Raw genomic sequence first — 25,544 nt, forward strand, 5'->3', positions numbered from 1 at the left:
TCGGCGTTATTTCCTTAATTTATATCATGTTGTCTTTTTTATAATATATGTGTTTCTTTGTTTTAGAAAATAAAAATGAAAATAACCAAAGAGTATCAATTAATTAAACTTTTGGTACGTAATGTATTAATTTCTTATTTTGAGGCCATCGGATGGAGAGTAAAGTTGATCAAACTGTTTGGTGTTCTTATATGAAAACTTTATGTAATTTTTTCAATTTAAAAATGGTATAAGATTAGCTCATTACATTGTTCTAATTAGAATTTTCATTAAATAATTTTAGAACGAAGGGTAAGATCCAAAAGCTTTAAAATCACATGTTTTCACGTAAGGTAATTACAAGTAAGGATAAAAGTTGGGGATTAACCTAAAAACCCTAATTCAGAGATGAATTTAGGTCATCCAACTTTATAAACCAGAAAGGAAATAATGTGAAGAAATAGGTAAAGTTAGTTGATAATCTCCATTAAAAATTCCATAAAGAACCTCATCTCCAAACTTGCTAACTTAATCATATTCGGAGTACTATGTGTGACCTATAGTTGGTCTACAATTTTTGCTTGTTTGAAGGTTAATTTCTTCTCTAAATACAAATTTACCACAGTTGTCATCAATGGTTACATATGTGTATATATTTTTTTTTTAAAAAATATAGAGTAATAAGAAATGTGGAACAAAAATACACAACATAAGGTTTTTTCATTAATTATAAATAAATTATCGAATTTTATATATAACGTGTACAAGTCAATGTAGAACCAATCAATATTAAGAAAAAATGCAGTTGATGTGTAAAATTTTCACACATCTTGATCTCTTGATTTTTATGGATATAGTTTGATTAGTCTTTTGTATTACCATGAATCAATTTCTTTTAATTGCCAATTAATTACATGTCTGTTTTTTAGTGGTCTGTGAAATTAGTTTTCAACACGGCAAGCTCACCACCAATCTAACTGTGCTCCAAACATCTGCCTATAAATACCATATTGTGTATCTCTCTTTTCATTCATATCAACTGATCATTCAGTTTGCAGATTAAGTAAAAAAGTTAATTGATTAACCAAGCAAATTGAAAGGTCTCAAAAATGGCGAACCATGCATTCCTTCTTTCATCATTCTTCTTCTTCCTTCTCCATTTTGGTATATCTCATTAATTATTTCAGTCTCGGTTTTAGTTTTCTATTATATTCTTAAAACTTGTGTGTTTCTTTTCTCAGTTTCTTTGATTTGTAATTTTCTCACTGAGAATATTTGATTATTAATCGACTTTAATTATTTATTATATATATATTCTTACCATTTAGCGAACAGTACTTAGTTGGGTTTCATAATGAATAAGTAATTGACTAACCCATTAAGAGTTTGAAGCTTAATTTACTTTGCTTATTTATAGTAGGTTTAATTGTTTGAAAAATACTTGGTGCTGGTGAAAGTTGGACTTATCAATTTGGAAATAGGGTGTAACTAACAAAACTCTGGTTGTCCAATTAAAAATTGATAGTTTTTTCTTTTATTATGTAATAATTAAACGGGTTGTAATTGTATGGACGGAGATGAGTGCCTCTTAATAACATCGCTAATTACAAGTATTCACATGGAGTAATGTGCATTATTAATGTAGGAGTTGAAGCTGCAAAAATGACTGTGAAAAACAATTGTGGGATAAGCATATGGCCGGCAACATTAACGAGCGGTCCAGGCCAACCACAACTATCAACAACTGGGTTCAAGTTAGCTCCTGGAGAATCGAAGTCATTTAACGTCCCCGCACCGTGGACTGGTCGGGTATGGGCACGAACCCGTTGCTCCAACAACGGTCGATTCACCTGCATGACTGGCGATTGCGGTCGTGGCCTCTCATGCAATGGCGCCGGAGGAGTTCCACCAGTCACACTAGCCGAATTCACCATTGCCCCCGATGGTGGCCAAGATTTCTACGATGTCAGCCTAGTGGACGGCTTCAACCTGCCAGTCACGATCACCATCCAAGGCGGCAAAGGGCCATGTCGATCATCAAACTGCCGTGCGGACGTGAACAAGGTGTGTCCAGCGGAGCTGCAGGTGAAATCAGGCAATGAAGTGATTGCTTGTAAGAGTGCTTGTCTTGCATTCAACAAACCTGAGTATTGCTGCACTGGTGAATTCAATGATCCTAAAAAGTGCAAGCCAACAAATTATTCGATGATCTTCGAGAGACAATGCCCAGAAGCTTACAGTTATGCATATGATGATAAGAACAGCACCTTTACTTGCAACAATAGGCCAAATTATTTGATCACATTTTGCGGTTGAGAAGATAATATGAAGATAGTAATTAATAATTGGCTTGGCAGTGCTAGCCAACGAAAGAAAAGTATTTGAGAATAAAAAAAGTCAGCACTTACTGTAGGGTGTTGAGAGTATAGGATTATAAATGATATGTTACGAAATTAACTTTACTGTCTTATTATATGTCAACATAATAATCAATATATATCATACTTTAAATTATAAGAAATCAAATGAGACAACTTCTAAATATAACTCTCTCCACAGACTAATCCTTCTGCTCATCGTCATCAACAACGTCAAACCTAACACAAAAAAAAAAAAAAAAAAAAAGAAGTAATATTTGGGTTTAGATAGTATGAATTGTATTCATTTACATTTTTTTAAATCTTCAGGCGACATCTTATTATTGATTGCTAAAATAGATTGCATAAAGACATATAAACAACTAGTGAATGCAATTTTTTCTTAAAAAATCTAAATAAATTCTAGTAGGCCGGTTTGAATAAGATTTTCAAATATCAATAGATAAAATATTTTTTAAACTGTGATCATAACAAAGGGGGGTTGATGTCATCTTTCAAATAATTTTTTTTTTTAAAAAAAAGAAATTAATATTCAGGAACAATGTTAATTAAGGGATGATTTTGGTCACCAAATTTAGAAAAAAATAATAAGGCGATTTGGAGAAGGTCATCGAGTTGTTTATTTATGACCGGAAAAATGGATTGCTACATGAAAAATTATTTTTAGTTAACAAATAATCTGTTGAATTTTTTAAAATAAAGAAAACAAATTAAATTGATCTTAAAATGTGTAGGGACCCATTCCCACCTCATCTTTTCTTGACTTAAATAAGTGAAAGGTGAGATAATATGATAATTATTATTAGTAGAGTCATAGCCATGAATTTGTGGTCTATTTAAAATTTCTTGTCCAGTAAAAGAAAATTCTCATTTAAGAATTTGAGAAAGTTTTAAGGTTCAATTCCATGATATTTAAAATACCCAGGAGTCAAAACTCCAAGAAAATTACATATTGATCAGCCCTCATTACTCTTTTTTTTTCTTTTCTTGAGAATTTTATTTGAAGAATTTTCTTGAGGAATTCAAAATTAACTTGCCTAAAGAATCGAAAATGATTCTGATTTAAAAAGGAATTTGATAAAATCATTCACCACTCAAAATTAACTTATCAAAATATAAAATAATTTGCCAATAAATTATATATATCATAACATCTTTTATTCAAAATATCTTCTCAAGTGAAGTTGGAAAACGTCACTAGTTTTTAAGGTGTGATTAGTAATTATCGTTCTAAAATAAAAACGATCTATAACATTGACTCTGATTTAAGGTTTCATAACTGGTTGAATGTATAGAAGAGACTAATATTTCGACTAATTTTTTGTTATAAAATTTGTAATCTCTGAATTTATTGTTCACATATCTACTTTTTATTCATGTTTTTAAAAACCAAACCAAAACTTTAAAACTAAAAAAAAAACTAGTTTTTGTTTTGAAAATTTTCTAATAATTTTAATGCAATCGTGAAAAAGATAAGAGGCAATTGAAAGAAAACATGAGAAAATAAGGTTAGTTTTTTCCATGGAAACCTAATATCTTTTAGCACTAATACAACCCAATACATAAGAATTTCCACCTCTATAAGTTGAGATTACAAGTAAATTAATACTCTTACGATATAAGTAGTAGTTAGTGCCATTTTAAAAGATAACTTGCTAAATGATATACTACCATATTTTACTTTCATTTGATTTTGGCTTGTTTTCCATCACAATCAAATTCCGCTATAAATGTAATCTTGCAACTGACTTTATATTAAAATTGCTAATTGGCGAATAAATGATAGCAAACTATATAGTTTTCAAATAGTGCACCATTTAATTTTCACTAACATTCGAAATAATCTTTGATTAAATTGATCATATCTAACTTCAATAATTCCCCCCCTATAAAATGAATCTCTCCTATCCTAATTTCTTCATCATTTATTAGCATTAAATCAATGGCTGCTTCCAAAACTTCTCTTCTCCTCCTGCAACTCTCCCTTCTTGCAGCAGGTTTAACTATCTTCTCTAGCCCTTTTTTTCCTTTTCTATTTTATTTTTAAACACCAATAATAATACAATTCTTTCGTATAAATTAATTATATATTTATCAAAATCGAACCTATAACTTAATTCACAAACAAATATGCTAGAAATTTGATAGCAATTAGGATTGAATTTTGCAATATGGGTGTATGATGCTTGAATATTATATATAGTAATAGGAAAGAAATATTTTCAGGGGTAGTTTCGGAAGACGTGATATTCCATTTTGAGAACCAATGTCCATATTCAATATGGTTATCCTCAAACCCACCCATCGGAGACGCCGACCCAGAGAGTCCACCGGACACTCTTGAGATCTTTATTATGCCTGACACTTGGACTGGCTCCTTGTGGGTCCGCACCAAGTGCTCCAACGACCAAGACTACCATTTCACCTGCGAAACCGGCGATTGCGGCTCAGGCACCATCTTCTGCGACTCCTCTCCACCGGCTCTTCCCGTCACCCTCCTCAACTTCGCCATCAACAACTCCGTCGTTCACTACGACCTCAGCCTCATTCACGGCTTCAACATTCCCGTCCGGATCCAGCCGGATGGCGGCCACCTCGTCGACGGTGGCTCCGGTCTCTGCCCCACCGTCGACTGCGTCCAGGACTTGAGCAACGTCTGCCCCTCGTTTCTTGTCGCCAAGAACAAGGACGGCGTGTACGTCGGATGCTACAGCGCGTGCGATGCCCTCAAGTCGCCGGAGTATTGTTGCAGCGGTTGGGATTGTCAGCCGGACTATTACTCGGCGAAGTTTAAGGAATTGTGCGGTTTGGCGCATGTATATCCTCGGGATAATACGCCGCCGACGTACGGATGTACTGGTTTTAATACTATTAATGTAACCTTCTGTCCCATAATTTAAATTTATGAGAGATAATTAGTTGAATAAATTTGTAATTTTTGAAGGAATTAGTAATGTCTCAATATTAGTTTTCAATTTTTTTTTATCAACTAATCTTAAATAAGAAATTTTATTTAAACCTATCTATTTGTACCTAATCTTTAAATTTTTATATGGAGATCGAAATTGAGATGGATTGTTAAGACAACAAAAAGAAAATGGGTTTAGTAATGTTGCAGCCATCTTTTAACACCACTTTTTTCAAATATTTTATAAAATTCCCAGGATTCATAGTTTCTTAAAATGGGGTTTTAAAATTTAAAAATATTTTACCTTTTGAAAAAATTTTAGATACATTTTAAATATATAGTAGATGTTGCTACTTAGGTATGTTTCTTTTTAATGTGATTCAGGGATGTTGCCAACTTTGTTCTTCATCTTGTTTTCACACGATGTTCTACATGTCTCAAAATGGTTCTAATGTTTTTGGAAAATTATTTCTTATTTTGAGAATTAACATTTTTTTCTTATTTGGGACTTAACCCATTTTGGTAATAGTTTGTTTTCTTTCCTTTTATGTTGTGTATGTTTGAAAGGGTTTGCATTATTATTCATTTTAGGGCTACCATTTTGATGAAGATTGGTGTCACTTTCTTATGTTTTTGTTGAAAACTACAACTGTATCAATTAATCCTCCACAATCATGTAATTCTACAATAGTTATTCTCCATCATCTTAAAACATTTGTTTTATATACATTTCAGAAAGAATTTCTAAAGAAAAAAGAGTACATATTGTTCCAAAAAATGGATAATATTTATTCATTGTCAATTTCAAACCTTCGTTATCTTTGTTTAAATTTATTCATTGAGTTAATGTCTCATGTTTATTGAATAGAAATACAATTAAAATATTTAGAAACAAAATTTTGGATTATATCTGTATAATTACGGATAAACTTCTATCCGTCTGTATCAGTTCTACGGATAGAAACATATTAGTGAATATCAACGTCTATTATTGATAGAATCTAAAAATTTTATTGTATATTGTAAATATTTTGTTAAATTTGCTTTTCTTTTTTTTTTTAATAGTTTTCATAGTTGGGAGAAACACTTTCTTGACTTTGTCCAAAACTAAAACTTGTATTATTCAAAACCAAACTTTACCGATTTAAAAAAATCAGTCTAATACTTTCTATGTCACGACGAAGTGAACTTATGAATAAACTTGTATAAAGACTTGAAAATTTAATTTATTTCCATGTATAAGGGCTTAAACATAATCTAGGTTTTAGGTGGTTATTCCTAATTAATATAGAAGAAAGATGATGTTTCAATCATACAAGTTTTTGTTTGAGAGAAGATGATTAAGATATTGAGTTAGGTGGGATGGTATATTGAAAAGTAGAAAAAGGTGCCATTATGAAATTGAATTCAGGAAGGATTGAGATTGAATGTGGAGTGTAGAATAATGTAGATCAATATATATGTATGTATTGGGAAAGGAAGGGAAAAAAAAAGAGAAAAGAAAACAGAAAAAAAATCAGTTAATTTCGTTAAAATTGGAGTGGGCAGCGTCTTGCAGTGATTTTCAAAAGAATTGGGAATTTAGAATAGAATGGAATGGGCCATTCTTAATGTTATATGAATTAGGAATTCCTCACTGCCCCCATTCTATTCTCTCCTTCGGATCCACTACCAAACAAATCCTCTTCTTCTTCTTCTTCTTCTTCTTCTTCCTTTTCTTCTAGGGCTCCTTCTTTACCTCAAGAATTCAATTTTCAAAGAGTTTATCTCAATTTCTTGACAATGGCGAAGAAGAGGAAGACATCCCAGAAGAAAAAGGGCGAAAAACAATCACCCCTTATCGATAATATACCCAAATATTCTCAACAGCGTCGAAGCTCACCGCCTAAACGCCGCACTGATTTCTCCTCTCTCTTTTTCTATTCTTCTTCAATTCCCCACCAAGGTATACCTTTTAATCTACCCATTTTGTTCTTTTTTATACTCTTTGAACTAACCTAGTTTTCTCATTAATTTTTGGGTTTTTTTTTTGTGCACTGAATTTGAGATCTCTTGACTTCCCTTACTTGTTCTTTTGATTGTCATCACATTATTATCTTTGATTGCCGGATAAAGCTACAAATTAATTGCATGACTCTGTATTTGCATCTGGTTCTTGGATAGAAAAAATTTAGTCTTTAGACTGATTCATGTAAATTGTGCTTATTTTCAGTTATAATATTCGCCATTATGTGTTAGTTAGTTGTCTTCATTTATAAATGGACAATAACTTACATCCATAATTCTGGGAACATTTGAAAAAGGAGGGTAGGAGTTGTTTGTGGTTGGTGTGTTCCATGTTGTGTATCTTGGGAGTTGGGAAGTTCAAATCTGAAAGAATACGAATTGCCAAGTTAGTAAGTTGTTTTCTGAATTCTAATGATTCGGTGGCAGATGATCCCTACCTCTGGATGCAATTTTCCTGTTACCATGTTGACTTCTTGGAGGTGGTTTCTCTCAGTTGGGTATTCGTAGTGTAGTTGGCTTTTAGGTGAAATTGGTGGCTGTTAGTGAGTGATATGTGTGAATGAGTGATATATTTATCACTTATGATTTAGTGTTCGTTAATATGATGGGAATTATAACAATACAACAGCCAGATGCATCTATGTCTATCATCCAATATAAGGATCAAGATATCATTAACTACTTGTTTATTTGTTATTACTAATTTGGATAGTTGTTGTATCAGAAATGTCAGGCTCGATGGATTTTGTATAGCAATTAGCAATTCCACAAGTTTTATCATTCATTTCATTTTGTTAACCTGTCCCTGTTGAAGTGCACTCTGGACATCTGCCATTCGTTTCTGTTGTCTATAATGTTTTTAAATTTGTTAAGTCTTGGTGTTTAGATTTGGATTATATGTTATACAATTAAAACTGAACCTGAAGTCTTATGGACACATTTTAGACACAGCTGCCTTGCTACGATTGTCCTTGAATGAAGTTGGATCGTCGAAATTGATGGTGCATCACTCAGATAATACAACTGAAGAACTCTCCTCTAGCTCTTTGGTGAAATGCAGCAACTCCCTGGAGGTAGATGAAGGACTTAGCCTATGCTCAAGTCCCGATGAAATGCAATCAGTTGAATGCCACCTCAGTAATAGGTCTGCCTTTTACCGTTGTTGAATATCCACTTTCAATTTTCTCTTCTCTCTTCATATTAGTAACTGTTTTGATTATCCTTCTTCAGTTCATGCAAGGCTGTGAGCAAGAGAAAAGGTACTTCTAAGATATCATTCCCTGTTGGTAAAAAATTACCAGATTCAGAAAGCAACAGTCTTTCTGGTACTCCAGAGAATGTACAGTTGTGGTCTACTGAAGTGAGTAATGTGCTATTCTTTGTCATTAAATTTGCAAAAACAAATCCTTTTTAGTTTGAATTTGTTAGCTGCATATTTTGATTTTCCTTTAGAAATATCTGGCCTTTCTACTTTTCCTTTTTATGTCTATGATTAAAACTTTGTGCATGACATTTTCCTTCAGAGTTTCGAGGAGAGGAGTTCAAACACCACGGTAGAGTTTCAAGATCAATCTTGTGGTATGCACTTGATTTCTTTATCAGTATCTGTCAGTTTATTGAAGTCATCTTAGAGATACTATTCCTGCCAAGAACTCTATGTTTTCTGGAATAGAAAGAAAATTATTTTTGATCATTAAGCTAAGAAACATGTATACCACCTTCCATTTTGCAATACACATTAACCTCATATAGAAAATATCTTATTTGGAGAAATTTTTTAACATTTATGTACGGGAGGTGGAGATAACAATACTTTTCATACTGAAGCTTTATACGTGTTTGAAAAATCAATGTCTCCCGGATTCCTTGTATATGTTTTGTTATCTTACATCGAATGTAATGAACAATTTTGGTTTATGCTAGAGCTACAAAGATTGCACACCAACTTTTACTTAAAAGTAACTTTTATGCCTGTGAATATTTATCGACTCCTTTCAGTTATATCTTATCGATTTATACTTTGTTTTCTTTAAGCAGATAAGGGGTCTTCATCAAACTCAAGCAGGATTGAAGATAATGACCTACACCAAGACAGAGGAAGAGGGAAAAGGGAAAGAAAGCCAAAAGTTCCCTTCGATGTAAGTTGTCTCATTTTTCTCCTCCAAGGAATGGAAAATAAATAAAAGCAGTTCTATATTATGATAAAATAAATTTATTCTGTAGGAAGAGATGACCATATCTCTTAAATCAACAAGAAAATTTCGTCGAATGAGGATAATGCGGTACCTCGGGCTTGCAGCCCCAGTTGGTTCGCCTTTTTCACCAATTGCCTGAGCCATCATCCAATCCAACTTCCTAGTAAAGTCTACATTCTACAATCTTAACCTTTCAACTCCTTTTGCATAAGTGAAAAGTTGCTAATTTTGTTCTCATATTTATCCCAGCATATATGTTTTTCATCATTTGTAAATAGGCTGAGGTTTTGATAACATTAATTAGAGAATCCTGTTTAAAAGAAGTTTAAATTCCCTTGTCTAAATAACTATGATATGTTCCTTTGATATTTAATTTAAATCAGTGTGACGGTCTTGAATTTTTTAATGGACATCTCTCTCTTTAGTCGTGAGTCCATTTGAAGTTAGGGACATCTTGTTCTTTGGCCAATTAAGGAGTTGAAAAATGTTAATAGGATTGTGTATTCATCATACAGCAAGCCTCCTACACGACATTGAGGTATTACCTATTGGTTTGATAAATTATGTCTGCCTTAAAACAAATCTCTGAACAGTTATACTATCCACGTTTCGTTCACCACATAGATGAATATGAATTTGTATAGTTTTCTTTTTGGACCATGTGCAGAGTGGGAGAATTGAACTTCACTTCTGACTGACTTTAATGTTTTGATAATTTTATATTATGTCAGTTAGCTATGTTCATTTTGGTTATAGTTTAGGTCGGTTTAACAGTGATTTTGTTATTAATTTAAAAATGGAGAAACAAACTCTACTTTTATTTGCAGAAATAATTTATTTATGAAACTGGAGGAGTTTAGTCATAGAAGCTCCAAAAGTGTAAGACATGAAGTCGCTTACCCGTTTTTTAAAAAGTGATATTTAAATTTAGCTATTAGTATTGTCCTCATGATTCAAACTCATCTATTTACCCGTTTTGCTATTTTGATAATGTTTTGAAACCAAACAAAAGTATCGCCCAATAAAATACATACCACATTCGTTTTCTTACTTATTCACACAAAAAACCAAACTCAAAACTTGTATCAAATAGAATATAACCACAAAATCCTGATCCCGTCATTACCAAATTGCCGATGGATGTTAAGTTTTTTTTTTTTTTTTTTTTTTTTTTTTTTTTTTTTTTTTTTTATCTTCCACGTTAATAGAGAAACCCAATCGTTGAATTCCCTGTTCCTTCTCCGTCCACGCCAACACTCCCATGGCTTCCACTCCTCACTTTCTTCTCTTCCCTTTCTTGGCACAAGGCCACATAATCCCCACGCTCGACCTCGCCAAGCTTCTCGCTCGCCGTGGTGCTATTGTCACCATCCTCACCACCCCCCACAACGCCACTCGCAACCACTCTGTTTTAGCTCGCGCCATTGACTCTGGCTTGCAAATCCATGTCGTTCAAATCCCATTCCCTTGTAACAAAGCCGGTCTACCTGAAGGCTGCGAGAATATGGACTTGCTACCATCATTTCGTTCCGTCCCCACCTTCTTCAGATCCACATTTCTTCTTTACGATTCATCCGATGAACTGTTGCAGCAACTCTGCCCTCCACCTACCGCCATAATCTCCGATATCTGCCTCCCTTGGACCTTAACCCTTGCTCAGAAATACAACATTCCCAGGCTCGTTTTCTACAACTTGAGTTGCTTATATTTTCTTTGTTTGAAGGACTTAGAAATGAAGGGGCCTCTTATTCAATCTATCTCTGATTCTGATACCGTAACTTTAGTCGATGGATTCAAATTTCGCAAGGCGCAGCTACCGAAATCCGTTAACGAAGATATGATTGCTTTTATTGAGGAAATAAACAAAGCCGATAGGATGTCACACGGCGTTATTTTTAATTCATTTGAGGAGCTGGAGCCTAAGAATCTTGCGGAGTATAAGAAGATAGGAGAATTACCGGACAGAGTGTGGTGTGTTGGCCCTGTTTGGCTTTGTAACGACGACAAACTCGACAGAGCTTACAGAGGAGACAGAGCTTCAATCGACGAAAACGAATGTTCCAAATGGCTGGACGAGCAGGGCCCATGTTCGGTGGTTTACGTAGCGTTGGGAAGTCTGTGCAATTTGGTGACGGGGCAACTGATAGAGCTTGGATTGGGATTGGAGGCATCAAACAAGCCATTCATTTGGGTCATACGAAAAGGAAATTTAACAGAAGAGCTATTGAAATGGGTTGAAGAGTACGATTTTGAAGGGAAGATCAAAGGAAGAGGCGTTTTGATTCGTGGGTGGGCACCTCAAGTTTTGATACTTTCACACCCTTCAATTGGGTGTTTTTTGACGCACTGCGGTTGGAATTCGAGCATGGAAGGGATAACGGTGGGGGTTCCGATGATAACTTGGCCGCTTTTTGCAGATCAAGTATTCAACCAGACGTTGATTGTGGAGATACTGAGAATCGGCGTAAGTTTGGGGGTGGAAGAGGGTGTACCTTGGGGAGAGGAAGAGGAGAAAGGGATTGTGGTGAGGAAAGAAAAGGTAAAAGAAGCCATTGAAATGGTAATGGAAGGAGAAAACAGAGAAGAGCTGAAGAAGAGATGCAGAGAGCTGGGGGAGAAGGCGAAAATGGCGGTTGAAGAAGGAGGCTCCTCTCATCGGAACCTCACTCTTCTAATTCAAGATGCTCAAAAAAACTTTGAACTATAAACTAATTGTAATTCAATTATCTTCTGTTTTCGATTAATATATGTTTTTCATGTGAATAAGAATACGTAATTCAACAAATTCGAATTCCCAAGTGTTAGATTGAAATGATCTCCACATGTCTCGCTAAAAGAAATTATTTATTTTACAATTTTCCATAAATTCAAATGAATCAACAACTGTCCTATTTTACCTAATTTTCCTAAACCCAACAAATTTGGTTAAATTGAGTTTAAAAGCAAAGTTTAACAACTCAAATCACACCAAATAATAAAGGTTTATGACAACACTCAATTAACAATTACCAAATCCCCTTGTTCCTTCCTCCGTCCCACACTCCACTCCCATGGCTTCCACTCCTCACTTTCTTCTCTTCCCCTTCATGGAACAAGGCCACATGATCCCCATGATCGATCTCGCCAACCTTCTCGCCCGCCGTGGCACCATTATCACCATCTTCACCACCCCCATCAATGCCGCTCGCTACCACTCTGTTTTATCTCGTGCCATCCACTCCAGCTGCCAAATCCATGTCGTCCAAGTCCCATTCCCTTGCAACAAAGTCGGCCTCCCTCAAGGCTGCGAGAGTGTTGATTTGCTACCATCTTTTCATTCCATCTCCACCTTCCACAGAGCTACATCTCTCCTTTACGATCCAGCCGACGAACTGTTGCCGCAACTACGTCCTCGACCAACCGCCATCATTTCCGATAGCTTCCATCCTTGGACCTTACGCCTTGCTCACAAACACAATATTCCCAGGCTCGTTTTCTACAGTTTGAGTTGCTTCTTTTTCCTGTGCAAGCAGGATTTAGAAATGAAGGAGACCCTTATTTGTTCTATATCTGATTACGAATTTGTAACTTTAGTAGAAGAATTCAAATTTCGCAAGGCGCAACTACCTAAATTCAACGACGAATCTATGACTTTTATGAACGAATTGCAAGAAGCCGATTTGATGTCAGATGGCGTGATTTTAAATGTATTTGAGGAGCTGGAGCCTAAGTATAATGCAGAGTATAAGAAAATATCTGGATCGACTGACAGAGTGTGGTGCGTTGGCCCTGTTTCGCTTTGCAACGAAAACAAACTCAAGAGAGCTGAAAGAGGAGACAAAGCCTCAATTGACAAACACGAATGTACCAAATGGCTGGATGAGCAAGACCCATGTTCGGTGGTTTACGTGTCGTTCGGAAGCGCTTGCAATTTGGTGACCGCCCAACTTATAGAGCTTGGATTGGGGTTGGAAGCATTAAACAAGCCATTCATTTGGGTCATACGAAAAGGGAATTAAACAGAGGAGCTACTGAAATGGCTTGAAGAGTATGATTTTGAAGGGAAGGTCAAAGGGAGAGGCGTTTTGATTCGTGGGTGGGCGCCTCAAGTTCTTATACTTTCACACTCTTCAATTGGGTGTTTTTTAACACACTGCGATTGGAATTCGAGCATCGAAGAGGAGAAAGGGGTTGTAGTGAAAAGAGAAAAAGTGAAAGAAGCCATCGAAATGGTAATGGAAGGAGAAGACAGAGGAGAGATGAAACAGAGATGCAAAGAGCTTGCTGAAATGGCGAAGAGAGGTGTAGAAGAAGGTGGCTCCTCTCACCGAAACCTCACACTCCTAATTCAGAAACATCATCAGCTGTGAAGTTATTTGAAATTGAATGATGTATTGCTGATATATTTTGTTTTCAATTGCATGATATGTTGTTTTAAATAAAGTTTGGTGCTAAGGTAATAATAAATTTGGCAATGTTACTTCTTCACTCTCAACTTATTTTATTTGATAAATAAAGTTTTGTTTTGTTTTGAAAAAGTTGAACTGTCACCAACTGATTGAGATGAATAGAAGATGGGTGCATTGGATCCCCACCTAAATTTTTAAGAGAATGGGTGACTTTGAGATGATGGAGATTATACATTTATTCTATGTTTTTCGGGTATCAATCATCCTTTTACATTCCACAAAATTGATCCATCGCAATTGCTTCTCGCTTTTTTTTTTTGAAATATTTTAATTAGTATTTTTTGTGATAGAAAAGTGAGATGCACATGAATTGTTTATATTCAGTAACCTAAACTGAAGACTAAACAACTTAAACCTTTGTAATAGAGAATTAGTTATTTCAACTTTTTCAAACGAGTATTATCCTCAAGTAAAAGTAAAAGTTGAAAAACATTGATGGTTTTTTTTAATTGTTTAAACACTTATTTCACCCTAAAAAAATTTAATAAAATACATTTGCGGAATGGGATTAGCACTCAAAATAATTCGTACAAAGTATTGAAAAAGAGAAATTATTGAATGAAGTAGCCAATATTTCGTGACTGGTAAATATTTTTACCACCTTCAAAAAATTAGATTTTCAACAACTCACCCTAACCGGTTGTCACATTTATTATTGATAATCTAAAATGAAATTAGTTAAATGAAACCAAATAAAAAATAGACTACAAGAATTGTCATAGAAAAGTTAGACCTTTGTCGCTACAGGAACAAAAGCACAAGCAACCCTATTACATATGAGGGCTAGAAAATGAATATGCTTGAAAACATTCCACGTCTAAGATAAATTCGCTCTATCTTGTTTAAAATAGTAAAAATCTCCAAAAATTTTGATTCGACCTCAATTGAAGAAAGAACTCCGAAAACTTGTCGTAGACGGTTTAATATTTTCAATTATGGTTAATTGCAGTACTTTTGTATTGTTTATCAAACCTTTCAATTAATAGTATTTAAAAGAGCATTAATGAAAGAATTAATTTATCCCCCTATCATTAATATTTTAAAAGATAGTTAAGTGGTTATCAAATAATTTAAATTATTGTAAAATAAGTTATTAATTTAAAAGAAATAATATAAGCGAATATATTTAAAAACAAAATTTAAGATTGAAATGTCTAAATATGCTTCCTACATTTTGAATGAAAGTGTAAGAATTAAAATTGAATACCAATACCATAGTAATATGTATTTATTGCCCACAGTGGCAGTCCATTTCCAAGTCAAAAACTTGGGTGCAGTCCACCCAAGCAACCATTAAAAATCTGACACGTACTTATTCATACAAATATATCTTTTTTCTTTTTTTTTTTAAAGACTTTTGATGCATTAATAATTGTCCTTCCGATAAAACCAAAACTGGTGGTGCTCGCTCTATCCATTTCTTCAAAACCAGGTCCGCCTTCTGCACTGCTTCCACCCCACTCTCCCATGGCCTCCACTCACATTCTTCTCTTCCCCTTCATGGCTCAAGGCCACATGATCCCCATGTTTGACCTCGCCAAGCTTCTCGCCCACCATGGTTTCATTATCACCATCGTTACCACCCCCCACAATGCTCATCGTTACCACTCTGTTCTTGCTCGCGCCACCCATTCTGGCTTACAAATCCATGTGGCTCTTCTACCATTCCCATCCACCCAAGTCGGTCTCCCAGAAGGGTGCGAAAATTTGGACTCCCTACCTCCACCTCCTTCTTCCGTGTCCGCCTTTTGCAGAGCAACCTATCTTCTTTACGAACCATCGGAAAAGTTATTCCACCAACTTTCCCCTCGTCCAAGTTGCATAATCTCCGATATGTGCCTTCCTTGGACTCTACGCCTTGCTCAGAACCATCAAATTCCAAGGCTGGTTTTCTACAGTTTGAGCTGTTTCTTCCTTCTCTGTATGCGGAGTTTGAAAACAAATCATTCTCTTGTGACTTCCATCTCTGACTCTGAATTCTTGACTTTACCTGACTTACCCCATCCAGTTGAGATTCGCAAATCCCGGTTGCCTACAATGAAAAATGAAGAAATGGGGAAGTTGAGTTATGACATGGCAGAGGCGGATCGGGTTTCTCACGGTGTTATTTTAAATGTGTTTGAGGAGATGGAAGCGGAGTATGTGGCAGAGTACAGAAAAAGCAGAGATTCGCCACAAAAAGTTTGGTGCGTCGGTCCTGTTTCGCTTTGCAACGACAATAAACTCGACAAAGCCGAAAGAGGTGAGAAATCCTCAATCCATGAAGACGAATGCATGAAATGGCTTAACGGGCAGCAACCATCTTCAGTAGTTTACGTCTCCATGGGAAGCCTCTGCAATTTAAGCACACCCCAACTCATAGAACTCGGGTTGGGGTTGGAAGCATCGAAGAAACCATTTATTTGGGCCATACGAAAAGGAAACCTCACAGACGAATTACAGAGCTGGATAATGGAGTATAATTTTGAGGGGAAAATTGAAGGGTGGGGCCTTGTGATTCGTGGTTGGGCTCCCCAAGTTGCAATACTATCGCACTCTGCAATCGGAAGCTTTCTGACGCATTGCGGTTGGAATTCAAGCATCGAAGGTATTTCGGCGGGCGTGCCGATGATCACATGGCCGTTGTTTGCAGATCAAGTGTTCAATGCAAAGCTAATTGTGGAGGTTTTGAAGGTGGGTGTAAATGTGGGAGAGGAAACAGCTTTGTATTGGGGAGAAGAAAAGGATAAAGAGGTGATGGTGAAGAGAGAAGAAGTGAGAGAAGCCATTGAAATGGTGATGAATGGAGAGAACAGAGAAGAGATGAAAGAGAGAGCCGAAAAGCTTGCTGAAATGGCGAAAAGAGCTGTAGAAGAAGGGGGTTCGTCACATCAGAATCTCAAGGAGTTAGTCGAAGAATTGTTCAAGATTTGAAATAGTTAGTCAATTCAGAAGGGGCTGATTCATTCATGGGGAACGCCACTGCCTCCACAGGTTTTTTATATTTAATATTAATTTTGAACTATCAAATTACAAAAAAAAAAAAACAATTATAATCCTACCGTGCTTATTATTATCATCATTATTTTCAGAAAAACCATACCATCCTTATAAACATTGCTTTCTCCAATAAATATTTTTGTTTTGCCATCCACTTATTACTCATTTTAAAACGATTCTAATTTTTCTTTAAAAGCTTAAACCACGTTGTAGCCATTGATGGTTGAACTAAATTAAATTGATACTCTGAAACAAACAATGTTGTAGTGATTGGAACGAAAATTAATGCAGATTTTCTTTAAGAAAAAAAAAAGATAATTGGCAATTAAATTGAAATCGAAGGAAGAATGGAAAGGAAATAAATGAGAGAGAAGGGTACATATATGGTTATTAAAAATAAATCTGCAGAATCTTATTTGATTTCGTTATTTAGGTTTGATATAATTAAAATGAATTATAAGGACATTGATTATGTATTTATGTATGGTGTGTTGTACCTAAATTGAATTACGCATCTCCTCAAGATCGTTTATTTCCGTAATTAACTCCATCTCCTAATTTCATTTCCCTCTACCCTATATATTTATTCAAGGACTATAACATAATAAACATATCATATTTCTCCATTAAAACATATCAACACCTTACAACTTTCTCATTATGCTCACTCTCCATGTCTTGATCGAGATTCTATTGAAGCTTCCTCCACTTTCTCTATTTCGATTAAAATTTGTGAGCAAATCGTGGAATGCTTTAATCAACGATCCTACATTTATATCAAAACATCTCTCACTTTCTCTTCAACAAAAACACATTATTCTCCAAGGTCGTCTCGTGAGAACCAACTCTAAACAATTTGTACATTCCATCCTCAAATTCCCCCTCCATCGCTCTTTGACCTCTATTCAAGACGTCCATTTTGCATTTGACGAGGATCGATCTGTGTCTCTTCACGATGTCAATTTTTCTGATGATTCTGCTTATTTATATATGATCAACCATTCTCATGGCTTAGTTTGTCTACGTGGGTCTGATGACGATATTTTTCTTTGTAATATCGCAACTAGACAACTCCGTAAACTTCCACCCTCAATTATTTACCAAGATGAAATGGAAAATCAACCTGAGGATATATATGTGGCAAAGTATTTGAATTCTGGTACCCAGGGATTTTGTTACGATGCAAAATCTAAGGATTTTAAAGTGGTTAGAGTTCTTCATTTTTTAATAGAAGATTGTTATTCTTATGTTCCTCCGAGGGTGGAAATCTACGATTTAAGCAAAGATAGATGGAGAGAAATTGATGGTTCTTGTGGTGCAATTATACATTGGCATTCTTTGTTTGACATGTATCACGAAGGAAAATTTTACTGGTGGGCTAATAATTTTAAGTATAATTTTGAAGACCCAACTAAATACATGCCTCAAATAATACAAACATTTGACATTAGTGAAGAGGTTTTTGGTCAAATTTGGTATCCAGAGGCTCTAAGAAGGAAGGTGAAGTATAGCCGTCAAAGTTTAGGAATTTTGAATGGATCTATTGTTCTATTTGACTATATTCATTCTGGGCAGAATGATAAAATGTTTGACATTTGGAAGATGGAAAAGGATGAATTTGGTGCTATTTTATGGCTAAAGCTATTCACAGTCGGTCCTATTTCTAAAGTTGAGTATCCATTGTTGTTTGTGAGCTCTAATGAACTTTTAATGGAATGTAAGGAAGGAGAGCTGATTTTGTACGATATCAAAACTGGAGAGTACAAAGAGCTTCCAATAAAAGGGTATCAAGAATTGAAAGGCAGAAATAATATGAAAGCTACTTTTTATGTTAAGAGTTTGTTGTCAGTAGAAGGGGGAAATGTTATAAACTATGAATTTTAGAATTTTTTATTTTTGTTTTGTAAACAAGTTAATTTGTTTATTTACAATTACACATCTATCTTTACGTGTTAAAGCTGCATTTTTGTTTAGCATAAGTTATTAATATCATTAGGTTATATTTCAAATTGGTCAGCAATTATTTATATTAATTTCTATAACCAATTAAATAAAATATTGTGATATAAATTTTAGACCAAATTTATTTTATTATTATTATGTTTTTATGAAGATTTTTTATTTTATTTCGTGTTACACTCACCGTGAAAATTATTAGAAACTAATTTTTAAAATAATAAAATTAACTTTAAGTATAAGCATTATATTTACACATTTAAAATCACATTAACTAAAATATGATAACAACTATAATAAATTATTATTTTAATATATATATAGGTAGAGAAACAATTATATATATATATATATATATATATATATATATATATATATATAGTTTTAGTTATTGGTAATTTTTTCTTTAAAAGAAAAGATAGTGTTTCTTTGTTGACTAAATTTTTAATTAATATATTATTAAGGTTTATATTTAACGTTTGAAGGAAAGTTAAGGTAAAAAGTTAAGTCTCATTCCAACCTTTTTCTTTCATTTTCATTGTCGGTTTCAAATGGTATTATGAATTAAAATAATTTTTCTTAAAAGATAAAACTTACAAAATATTAATATTAATTAACTTCACTGTTACTCTCTTATATATATAACATTTACATTTCAACTATAACAATATAAATCAAATAAATTTTCCATAAAAACGACTTTGGAGGAAATCATGAAAAGAAATCAAATATATATATATATATATAACAAGATAACTGCATAGACAACAAAGAAAAATGATATATTTTTTTTCCATTTTTTCATGTCATCTTGAAGAGAAATTAAAATCAAACTTCTTTTTTAAAATTTAATTTGTTAGTCCTTTTGAGGAGAAATATTATAAACTGTGAATTATTTTTAGTATTTTTTTAAATCTAATTTGTAGGTCTACTAGTAATATACATCTATCAAATTCTGTCTATATTTTGGTAAATTGGTTGATTTGTTTTTTTTTAAGTTATTAACTATTACACATTAATCTTATACATGCCAAAGTTGCTTTTTTTCTATAAAAAAAAAAAAAAAAATTATAGCATATGTTACTAAGATTGATTTAATATTTCAAATTATGAAAAAACAGAATCTGATCACTCAATTACTTAAATTAATTTCTTTAACTAATTTCCATTAAAATGGATATTAAGCTACATAACAACACACGGCACAGACGTAAATGGTAAACAAACCTGATCTAATTAATAAAGAAATACTCAAATAACTATTAACTAAGCAAACATAATCTAGAAATTTAAATTACATGAATACCCAAACTTTCTTCCCCTTCAACAAAATTGGCCAAACTCTGCCATTTAAAATCTCCAACACACATTTTATGGGGAACAGGTTGAGCAGGACAATCAATGGGGTTGACTCCACCGTGATCGAAACACAAGATTACCTCCCATAGTTGGTTGTTTTGACCTTGACCATTTTTATCGTTACACTTGAGCAATGGCTTCGCTTCTACAGCGGCTTGAATGAGATCTGCAATGTCATCATACTGGTGAAGTTTGGAGGTGGAGGGATGGAGTCCGGCGTTGTTCAATATGGCCATCAGATCGTACTTTTTATACTTTCGAATATTTAAAGCAAGCTCAAAATATTGAAATATGTTGAAAGGTGGATTTGAACAAGTTCCATGCTTTTCCCACTCATGCTTCCAGAAATCAACATCTTTTCCCTTCACCACGTCCGGCCAATATTTACTTAGTTCTGATTGCAGTGTCTTAATCTATATAAAATTAAAACCACCCTTCAGATGTAAAATAACTAATTAAAACCATCTAAAACAGAAGAGTTTGAGAAAATAGAATTAGGTTATTGGTTATAATATAAAAAAAATAATAAAAAAAAAAAGAGAGATGAAGTAAGATAGAAATACTAACCTGAGAAGCATCAAACGATTGCAGTGAACAATAATGAAGCATTAGATCCGTAAAATTGCTAGGCCACAACCCATGAATAGTGAACATTGGTTTGGGTGTAACATGACACTTAACACGCCCGCTACTACATTTGGCCGGCCCCCACTGTTGGACCATTTGAAAGAATTGATACTGACCATCCACACACCATAAGCCTAACAAAACAAGTAGAAAAACTTGGTTGGCAGCCATATTTTGTGTTTCAAATGGAAATCAGTGTAGAAATGAAATGAGAGGGGGAGATGTGAAGAAAACACACAAACCCCTTCATTATTTATGTAAGAAAACACACAGCAATAAAAGTAAAATAAAAATATGTCCAAATTTTTTTTAAAAATAAATATTTAGTTTGAAAGTGAAATATAATCCTATAATAATAATAATAAGGATCATAACCAACCCTATGTCCGACAAAGGTTTCCAATTGCATGAAACATAATGAAAAGAGAATAACATCATTACTATTTCCTATCACAATCAATATATAATTGTCCATGTAGTTGAGTACTAACTTTATATTAAAATGTTCTTTATTTTGCCCAAAGGTTTTACACACACACACGTTTTATATATATATATATATATATATATATATATATATATATATATATATCATAGGAGTCCTAGCTAGTTTAGAACCATTAAGCTGAAAGTAAAAACATTACTTCACCAAACAAGATAAATGAAGAGGAATAATAATATAGAGAAAGATAGAAGAAGAAAAATATTCAAATAAAAATGGAAAAGTAGAAAAAGAAAGAAGAAGAAGAAAATGATGTGTGTTCTGTCAATAATAGTTATCCAACAATTTTGAAAAGGTTCATCTCATTGAGCAGGTTGGCCAAGGTATACAGTAATAGTTGTTTTGTGTGCTACAGTGGTGTGTTTTAGTCATGGATGATCAATTTCAAATTGAAATTATATATACAAATTGAAATTATTAAAAATAAAATAGTTTAAAATAGAGGAAGTATTTAAGCATGTGATGGACATATTTTTCACGACTCACTTTTCTTCTAATATACTTTGTTTTACATAAATAAATTCGACATTTATAAAAGAGCAATGAAACATTAAAATCTAATATTATTATCGTTAAATTGAACAGACTTGATCAGTAATTTTTTTAAACAAAACAATATGTTTAATTTGTTTAGTAATTGTCTTCTCCATGATTTATGAAAGTGAGAAAAGTTAAAGTTCATATCCCCTCAAATTCTAAAAAATAAATTGATTTTTGTCTTCCAAAAGTAGGTGTAGAAGAGCCAATAATGACCATTACTATCAATATTGTCTCTTTCAAAGAGGAATATATTTTAAAGCAAAATAATATTATTAATTTTAAGAAAAGAACTGCATGCATGCATGACCCAATCAAACAACAACATCTGCATGAGGAAAGAGTAACATTATTTATTACTATTTTCTATCCATAATCAACAAATTAAATACTTACCCCAATTTGATTGATATTCAATTTCAATTCCATGAGATTCTTTTTTTCTTTCCCCCCCTCAAAGGTTTTATATAGTTGAAATATATATGTTACATTTAATGTATGTTGTAATTTGAGTAATTAATATTACAAGTAAATATCAATCTTTTATTTCCTCCCCTAATTATTTTAATTCAACATTACTATATGTGATAAAATGAAAAGATGGATGGGAATAAGGATTGGAATAGGTAAGGCTATGATCCCCTTTCTTTGTTACAAACACTTTGTCTCTATCAAATTTTGATTAATGTATACATACACTCTAACAAAAATGACATTCTACCAAAGTTCGATACAATCCAAATTAAAAAGAGGGAAGAAAAAAATATCATGTCAAAATAAGCATTTTTTATGGAAAAAAACACTGTTTTCGGATTGTATCTTTTTGTGACAGTTATTTCTAATTTTCTCTTTCCCTCCTACACTCCCACTTTCTGTATTCTCATCGGCTGGCGGTGACCCACGGAAGTTGAGGGCCGACCACACAGAAGTTCTTTAGTGACGCACGCAAACGCGTACCCATACCAACCTGAACTGCACACCCAAACGGTTGTTGGTGACCCACGGCGAACGACGGTAGGTGTTCTACTCGAGGTCATACTCAAACTCTCCTTCTTCTACGTAATATAAATTGTTGCTCAAATTTTGAATGTAACAAAATCGGTCAATCAACTACATGAATTCTTTACTCTACATTCGAGTGTATGGATTTTGTTAGTTTTTTGTGTACATGCTGGGAAATGCACAAAATTTCTCATTTAATCATCAATTCTGTAGTTTTCTATGGATTAAGAGCATAAGTTTTATACTTGAGTTAATATAGATCTGAAGTGCTTGTACTTGGTAAAAATGATTCCTCAATTGCAGTTCTGATTACTGAAAGTAGGTTTTGGTTGTGTTTTCACACGTGAACGAAGTTTATAACTTGTTACGGATTTGAATTTGGCTTTGGATACTAAGAAGCTAAAATTTTACAATTGATCATGCAATGGAAACAAAAATGATGTAGGTGTGGTTTTGGTCGTCATGTTTTTACATTCTAACATTACCATCCAAATGAAAATTGATTTTGAGTTATTTTTATTGACTAACTTGAAGTCCACTTTTTGGCTTAGGCTTAGCTATTGAGCTAACTAATGAATCATGATTAATCAGTAACGAATAAAATTTTGGGTTTGTTAGGAACATTTTGGATATAAATTTTCCATTCTTAGCATCTTTTGAACTATTTTGTGCGAACTGTTGTTATATTGCAGATATATATATATATATATATATATATATTTTTGAGTAATAGTTAGATTGTTGTGTTCTTTCTTTGTTTGGGAGATTGGGGGAAAAGAAATTTAGGGATGTTGTTTAAATGGAAGGAATATGTGTTGTAGTTTGTTTCTTAAAATTAATTGTTGTCTTTCTGCTGCAAAACGAGCATGAGAATTGAATGAAATGAATATTTGTTTCATGGACGTTCGATAATTTGTTTTTAATTATATCTATTGTTTCTGGGTTTTGTGACTTGGGTCTTGCTGCTTTCCCTTTTTCAGTTACTTTTGTTTATGAAAATAGCATTAGACTTGTGTAGGATTTATTGTTGGCATTTATTAGAGATATTTTTTGGCTCAACCATTTAAACGGGCATGTACTCAATTAATTACCTTATTAGCTTGTGTCATGTTTGGCTTCTCACCCTCGAGTGAACAACATATATGCATGTAGACATGTTTTTTTTCTTTTTAAACTTTTTTGTTTCCTACAAGATCAGTCTTCATTTGTTCTTTTATTTTCATTTTGGTTATGGCATTTTCTGAAAAATGGTTTGATTGTTGATTGTAGGGGAGTTTGGGGTTGATGGTGATAGTGAGGTGGTGGGAAATTCGACTCTCGTGGACGATAGCAAACCTCTTGATGAAAAGGCTAGGTAATACAATTCTTATGTAATGAATTGGTATTTTATTGCTTTTAAGTTTATAATTTAACTTTGTTTTGCCATTTTGAAGTTATAAACCTTCAATCTTTTTTGTTTTGTAATGCACGACAATTGGACACTTTAATTTTAGGCACACTGGACGGAAATTGGGAACTTCTTATATTGTAGCCTCTTTCCTCTTATATTAGGTAATCTAATTTGGAGAGAGATAGACTAACTATTTTCTTTAGTTAATATTTGGTGCAAATGTTTTCTAAATATTATTAGTTGATGATTGTTTATTTCATGAATGTTGCAGCCAACGTCAATGATGCACCTCTTACTGCCGATTTTGTTTTCTAAGAATATTACACCACAACAAGGGGTATCCAAGGTATATGGAGTTTTAAGAATATGCTACTTGAATGCATCAAATAGTGGTTATAGCTTATTAGTTGAGTTATATCTTATAAGTTGAGTATTGATACATGAGAAGAAAAGTTGGAAATGATTAAAGTTCTTCGATTCCTAATTATTTCAAGTTGTCTTTTGCAAAAGTTTTTCCTCGCACAATACCATATTATTTGCTCCTAGCCAAGTATTGAGATAGTTATAAGGAAAAAACAATTTTTTTTCTTTGTTGCAAGTAACCATTTTCACTAATGACTGGAAATGCGTATTGTAGATTGAATATTGCATCTTCATTTTCACATTTTCTTGATTTTAATGGCCATTGGTTATGGTTATCTTTGTATCATGTGGACGCTTGCTACTGAGTATGGTTTTCGAAACTTGTATTACTCTCAACTATTATTGTTGGTGCTCATACTTCAAGTGTGATCTCATTGGTCATCATTTAGATTGATTAGTTATGGGCATTTTTTCCCTTTTTTGTTGTGCTAAAAAATGTATACCCCACTATACTTAAATTTCCATTTACCACCTACTTTGAGTTTTTATACATTTTTTCTATGGACAAATCATAATGTTGCGCTAAAAGAACCATGAAAAAATGGTTTGTAAAATTTTGCTCACAGACCCATCTTTCAATCCTTCAAAGAACTGTGAAAAAATGGTTTGTGATATTTGATTTTCTTTCAATAACATGGGTCAATTTAACCTTATAGGTCGAGACCATGTTTGAGAAGTGCAACTTTTATTGGGGTCTTCATTCAAATCCAAGCAGTTTTAACTTTATATGCTTAAGGTGCTTATAAAGATGAATTGAAAGTCAAAATTGTGCTTAGTTATTTTTCTGAACTTGCCATCTTTCTCCACTATTTTTCTTTCTCTATTTTTTTCTTATAGTTTTCATCTCATTTTTT

The 25,544-nt window shown here is 33.4% G+C and overlaps 7 protein-coding genes and 1 pseudogene across 8 annotated transcripts; 7 read left to right on the forward strand and 1 right to left on the reverse strand.

Moving 5' to 3' along the window:
* Positions 1-997: 997 nt before the first annotated feature.
* LOC101203304 (thaumatin-like protein 1b) lies at positions 998-2,523 on the forward strand. Its single transcript, XM_004137802.3, has 2 exons — positions 998-1,143; positions 1,625-2,523. The coding sequence occupies exons 1-2, from the start codon at positions 1,089-1,091 to the stop codon at positions 2,293-2,295; spliced, it is 726 nt and encodes a 241-aa protein (XP_004137850.1). The 5' UTR covers positions 998-1,088; the 3' UTR covers positions 2,296-2,523.
* A 1,763-nt stretch (positions 2,524-4,286) lies between these two features.
* LOC116402865 (thaumatin-like protein 1) lies at positions 4,287-5,285 on the forward strand. The gene is made up of 2 exons (XM_031883271.1): positions 4,287-4,354; positions 4,584-5,285. The coding sequence occupies exons 1-2, from the start codon at positions 4,300-4,302 to the stop codon at positions 5,255-5,257; spliced, it is 729 nt and encodes a 242-aa protein (XP_031739131.1). The 5' UTR covers positions 4,287-4,299; the 3' UTR covers positions 5,258-5,285.
* Positions 5,286-6,692: 1,407 nt separating this feature from the next.
* LOC101217493 lies at positions 6,693-9,873 on the forward strand. Of its 2 annotated transcripts, none has more exons than XM_031883168.1 (6): positions 6,693-7,210; positions 8,218-8,416; positions 8,503-8,632; positions 8,796-8,850; positions 9,307-9,410; positions 9,496-9,873. In XM_031883168.1, exons 1-6 carry the CDS (start codon positions 7,048-7,050, stop codon positions 9,604-9,606), a joined length of 762 nt encoding a protein of 253 aa, XP_031739028.1. In that variant the 5' UTR covers positions 6,693-7,047; the 3' UTR covers positions 9,607-9,873. The 2 variants fall into 2 exon arrangements, with proteins under 2 accessions (XP_031739028.1, XP_004137983.1); XM_004137935.3 differs by having other exon boundaries at positions 6,700-7,210; positions 9,310-9,410.
* A 151-nt stretch (positions 9,874-10,024) lies between these two features.
* LOC105434432 (UDP-glycosyltransferase 73C3) lies at positions 10,025-12,279 on the forward strand. Its single transcript, XM_011653672.2, has one exon. It carries the CDS (start codon positions 10,729-10,731, stop codon positions 12,172-12,174), a length of 1,446 nt encoding a protein of 481 aa, XP_011651974.1. The 5' UTR covers positions 10,025-10,728; the 3' UTR covers positions 12,175-12,279.
* Positions 12,280-12,435: 156 nt separating this feature from the next.
* On the forward strand, positions 12,436-13,941 carry LOC116402808 (annotated as a pseudogene).
* A 1,356-nt stretch (positions 13,942-15,297) lies between these two features.
* LOC101217727 (UDP-glycosyltransferase 73C3-like) lies at positions 15,298-17,028 on the forward strand. Its single transcript, XM_031883392.1, has one exon. It carries the CDS (start codon positions 15,383-15,385, stop codon positions 16,826-16,828), a length of 1,446 nt encoding a protein of 481 aa, XP_031739252.1. The 5' UTR covers positions 15,298-15,382; the 3' UTR covers positions 16,829-17,028.
* Positions 17,029-17,180: 152 nt separating this feature from the next.
* On the forward strand, positions 17,181-18,812 carry LOC101218204 (F-box protein CPR1-like). The gene has a single exon (XM_004137938.3). It carries the CDS (start codon positions 17,555-17,557, stop codon positions 18,776-18,778), a length of 1,224 nt encoding a protein of 407 aa, XP_004137986.3. The 5' UTR covers positions 17,181-17,554; the 3' UTR covers positions 18,779-18,812.
* Positions 18,813-19,987: 1,175 nt separating this feature from the next.
* LOC116402936 (ribonuclease MC-like) lies at positions 19,988-21,032 on the reverse strand. The gene is made up of 2 exons (XM_031883442.1): positions 20,777-21,032; positions 19,988-20,622 (listed from the first exon to the last, which is right to left on the reverse strand). Exons 1-2 carry the CDS (start codon positions 21,005-21,007, stop codon positions 20,140-20,142), a joined length of 714 nt encoding a protein of 237 aa, XP_031739302.1. The 5' UTR covers positions 21,008-21,032; the 3' UTR covers positions 19,988-20,139.
* Positions 21,033-25,544: the final 4,512 nt, after the last annotated feature.

Source organism: Cucumis sativus, chromosome 3 (genome assembly GCF_000004075.3).
Source record: "Cucumis sativus cultivar 9930 chromosome 3, Cucumber_9930_V3, whole genome shotgun sequence".
Taxonomy (NCBI): domain Eukaryota; kingdom Viridiplantae; phylum Streptophyta; class Magnoliopsida; order Cucurbitales; family Cucurbitaceae; genus Cucumis; species Cucumis sativus.

Excerpts from the sequence above, each read along its gene's own strand:
- LOC101203304 (XM_004137802.3), top strand. The coding sequence starts at position 1,089 with ATGGCGAACCATGCATTCCTTCTTTCATCATTCTTCTTCTTCCTTCTC. Across the intron at positions 1,144-1,624 it reads CTTCTTCCTTCTCCATTTTG|GAGTTGAAGCTGCAAAAATG; the intron begins GTATATCTCATT and ends TTATTAATGTAG.
- LOC116402865 (XM_031883271.1), top strand. The coding sequence starts at position 4,300 with ATGGCTGCTTCCAAAACTTCTCTTCTCCTCCTGCAACTCTCCCTTCTT. Across the intron at positions 4,355-4,583 it reads ACTCTCCCTTCTTGCAGCAG|GGGTAGTTTCGGAAGACGTG; the intron begins GTTTAACTATCT and ends AAATATTTTCAG.
- LOC101217493 (XM_031883168.1), top strand. The coding sequence starts at position 7,048 with ATGGCGAAGAAGAGGAAGACATCCCAGAAGAAAAAGGGCGAAAAACAA. Across the intron at positions 8,633-8,795 it reads TACAGTTGTGGTCTACTGAA|AGTTTCGAGGAGAGGAGTTC; the intron begins GTGAGTAATGTG and ends ATTTTCCTTCAG. Across the intron at positions 8,851-9,306 it reads GTTTCAAGATCAATCTTGTG|CAGATAAGGGGTCTTCATCA; the intron begins GTATGCACTTGA and ends GTTTTCTTTAAG.
- LOC105434432 (XM_011653672.2), top strand. The coding sequence starts at position 10,729 with ATGGCTTCCACTCCTCACTTTCTTCTCTTCCCTTTCTTGGCACAAGGC.
- LOC101217727 (XM_031883392.1), top strand. The coding sequence starts at position 15,383 with ATGGCCTCCACTCACATTCTTCTCTTCCCCTTCATGGCTCAAGGCCAC.
- LOC101218204 (XM_004137938.3), top strand. The coding sequence starts at position 17,555 with ATGCTCACTCTCCATGTCTTGATCGAGATTCTATTGAAGCTTCCTCCA.
- LOC116402936 (XM_031883442.1), bottom strand. The coding sequence starts at position 21,007 with ATGGCTGCCAACCAAGTTTTTCTACTTGTTTTGTTAGGCTTATGGTGT. Across the intron at positions 20,623-20,776 it reads AATCGTTTGATGCTTCTCAG|ATTAAGACACTGCAATCAGA; the intron begins GTTAGTATTTCT and ends AATTTTATATAG.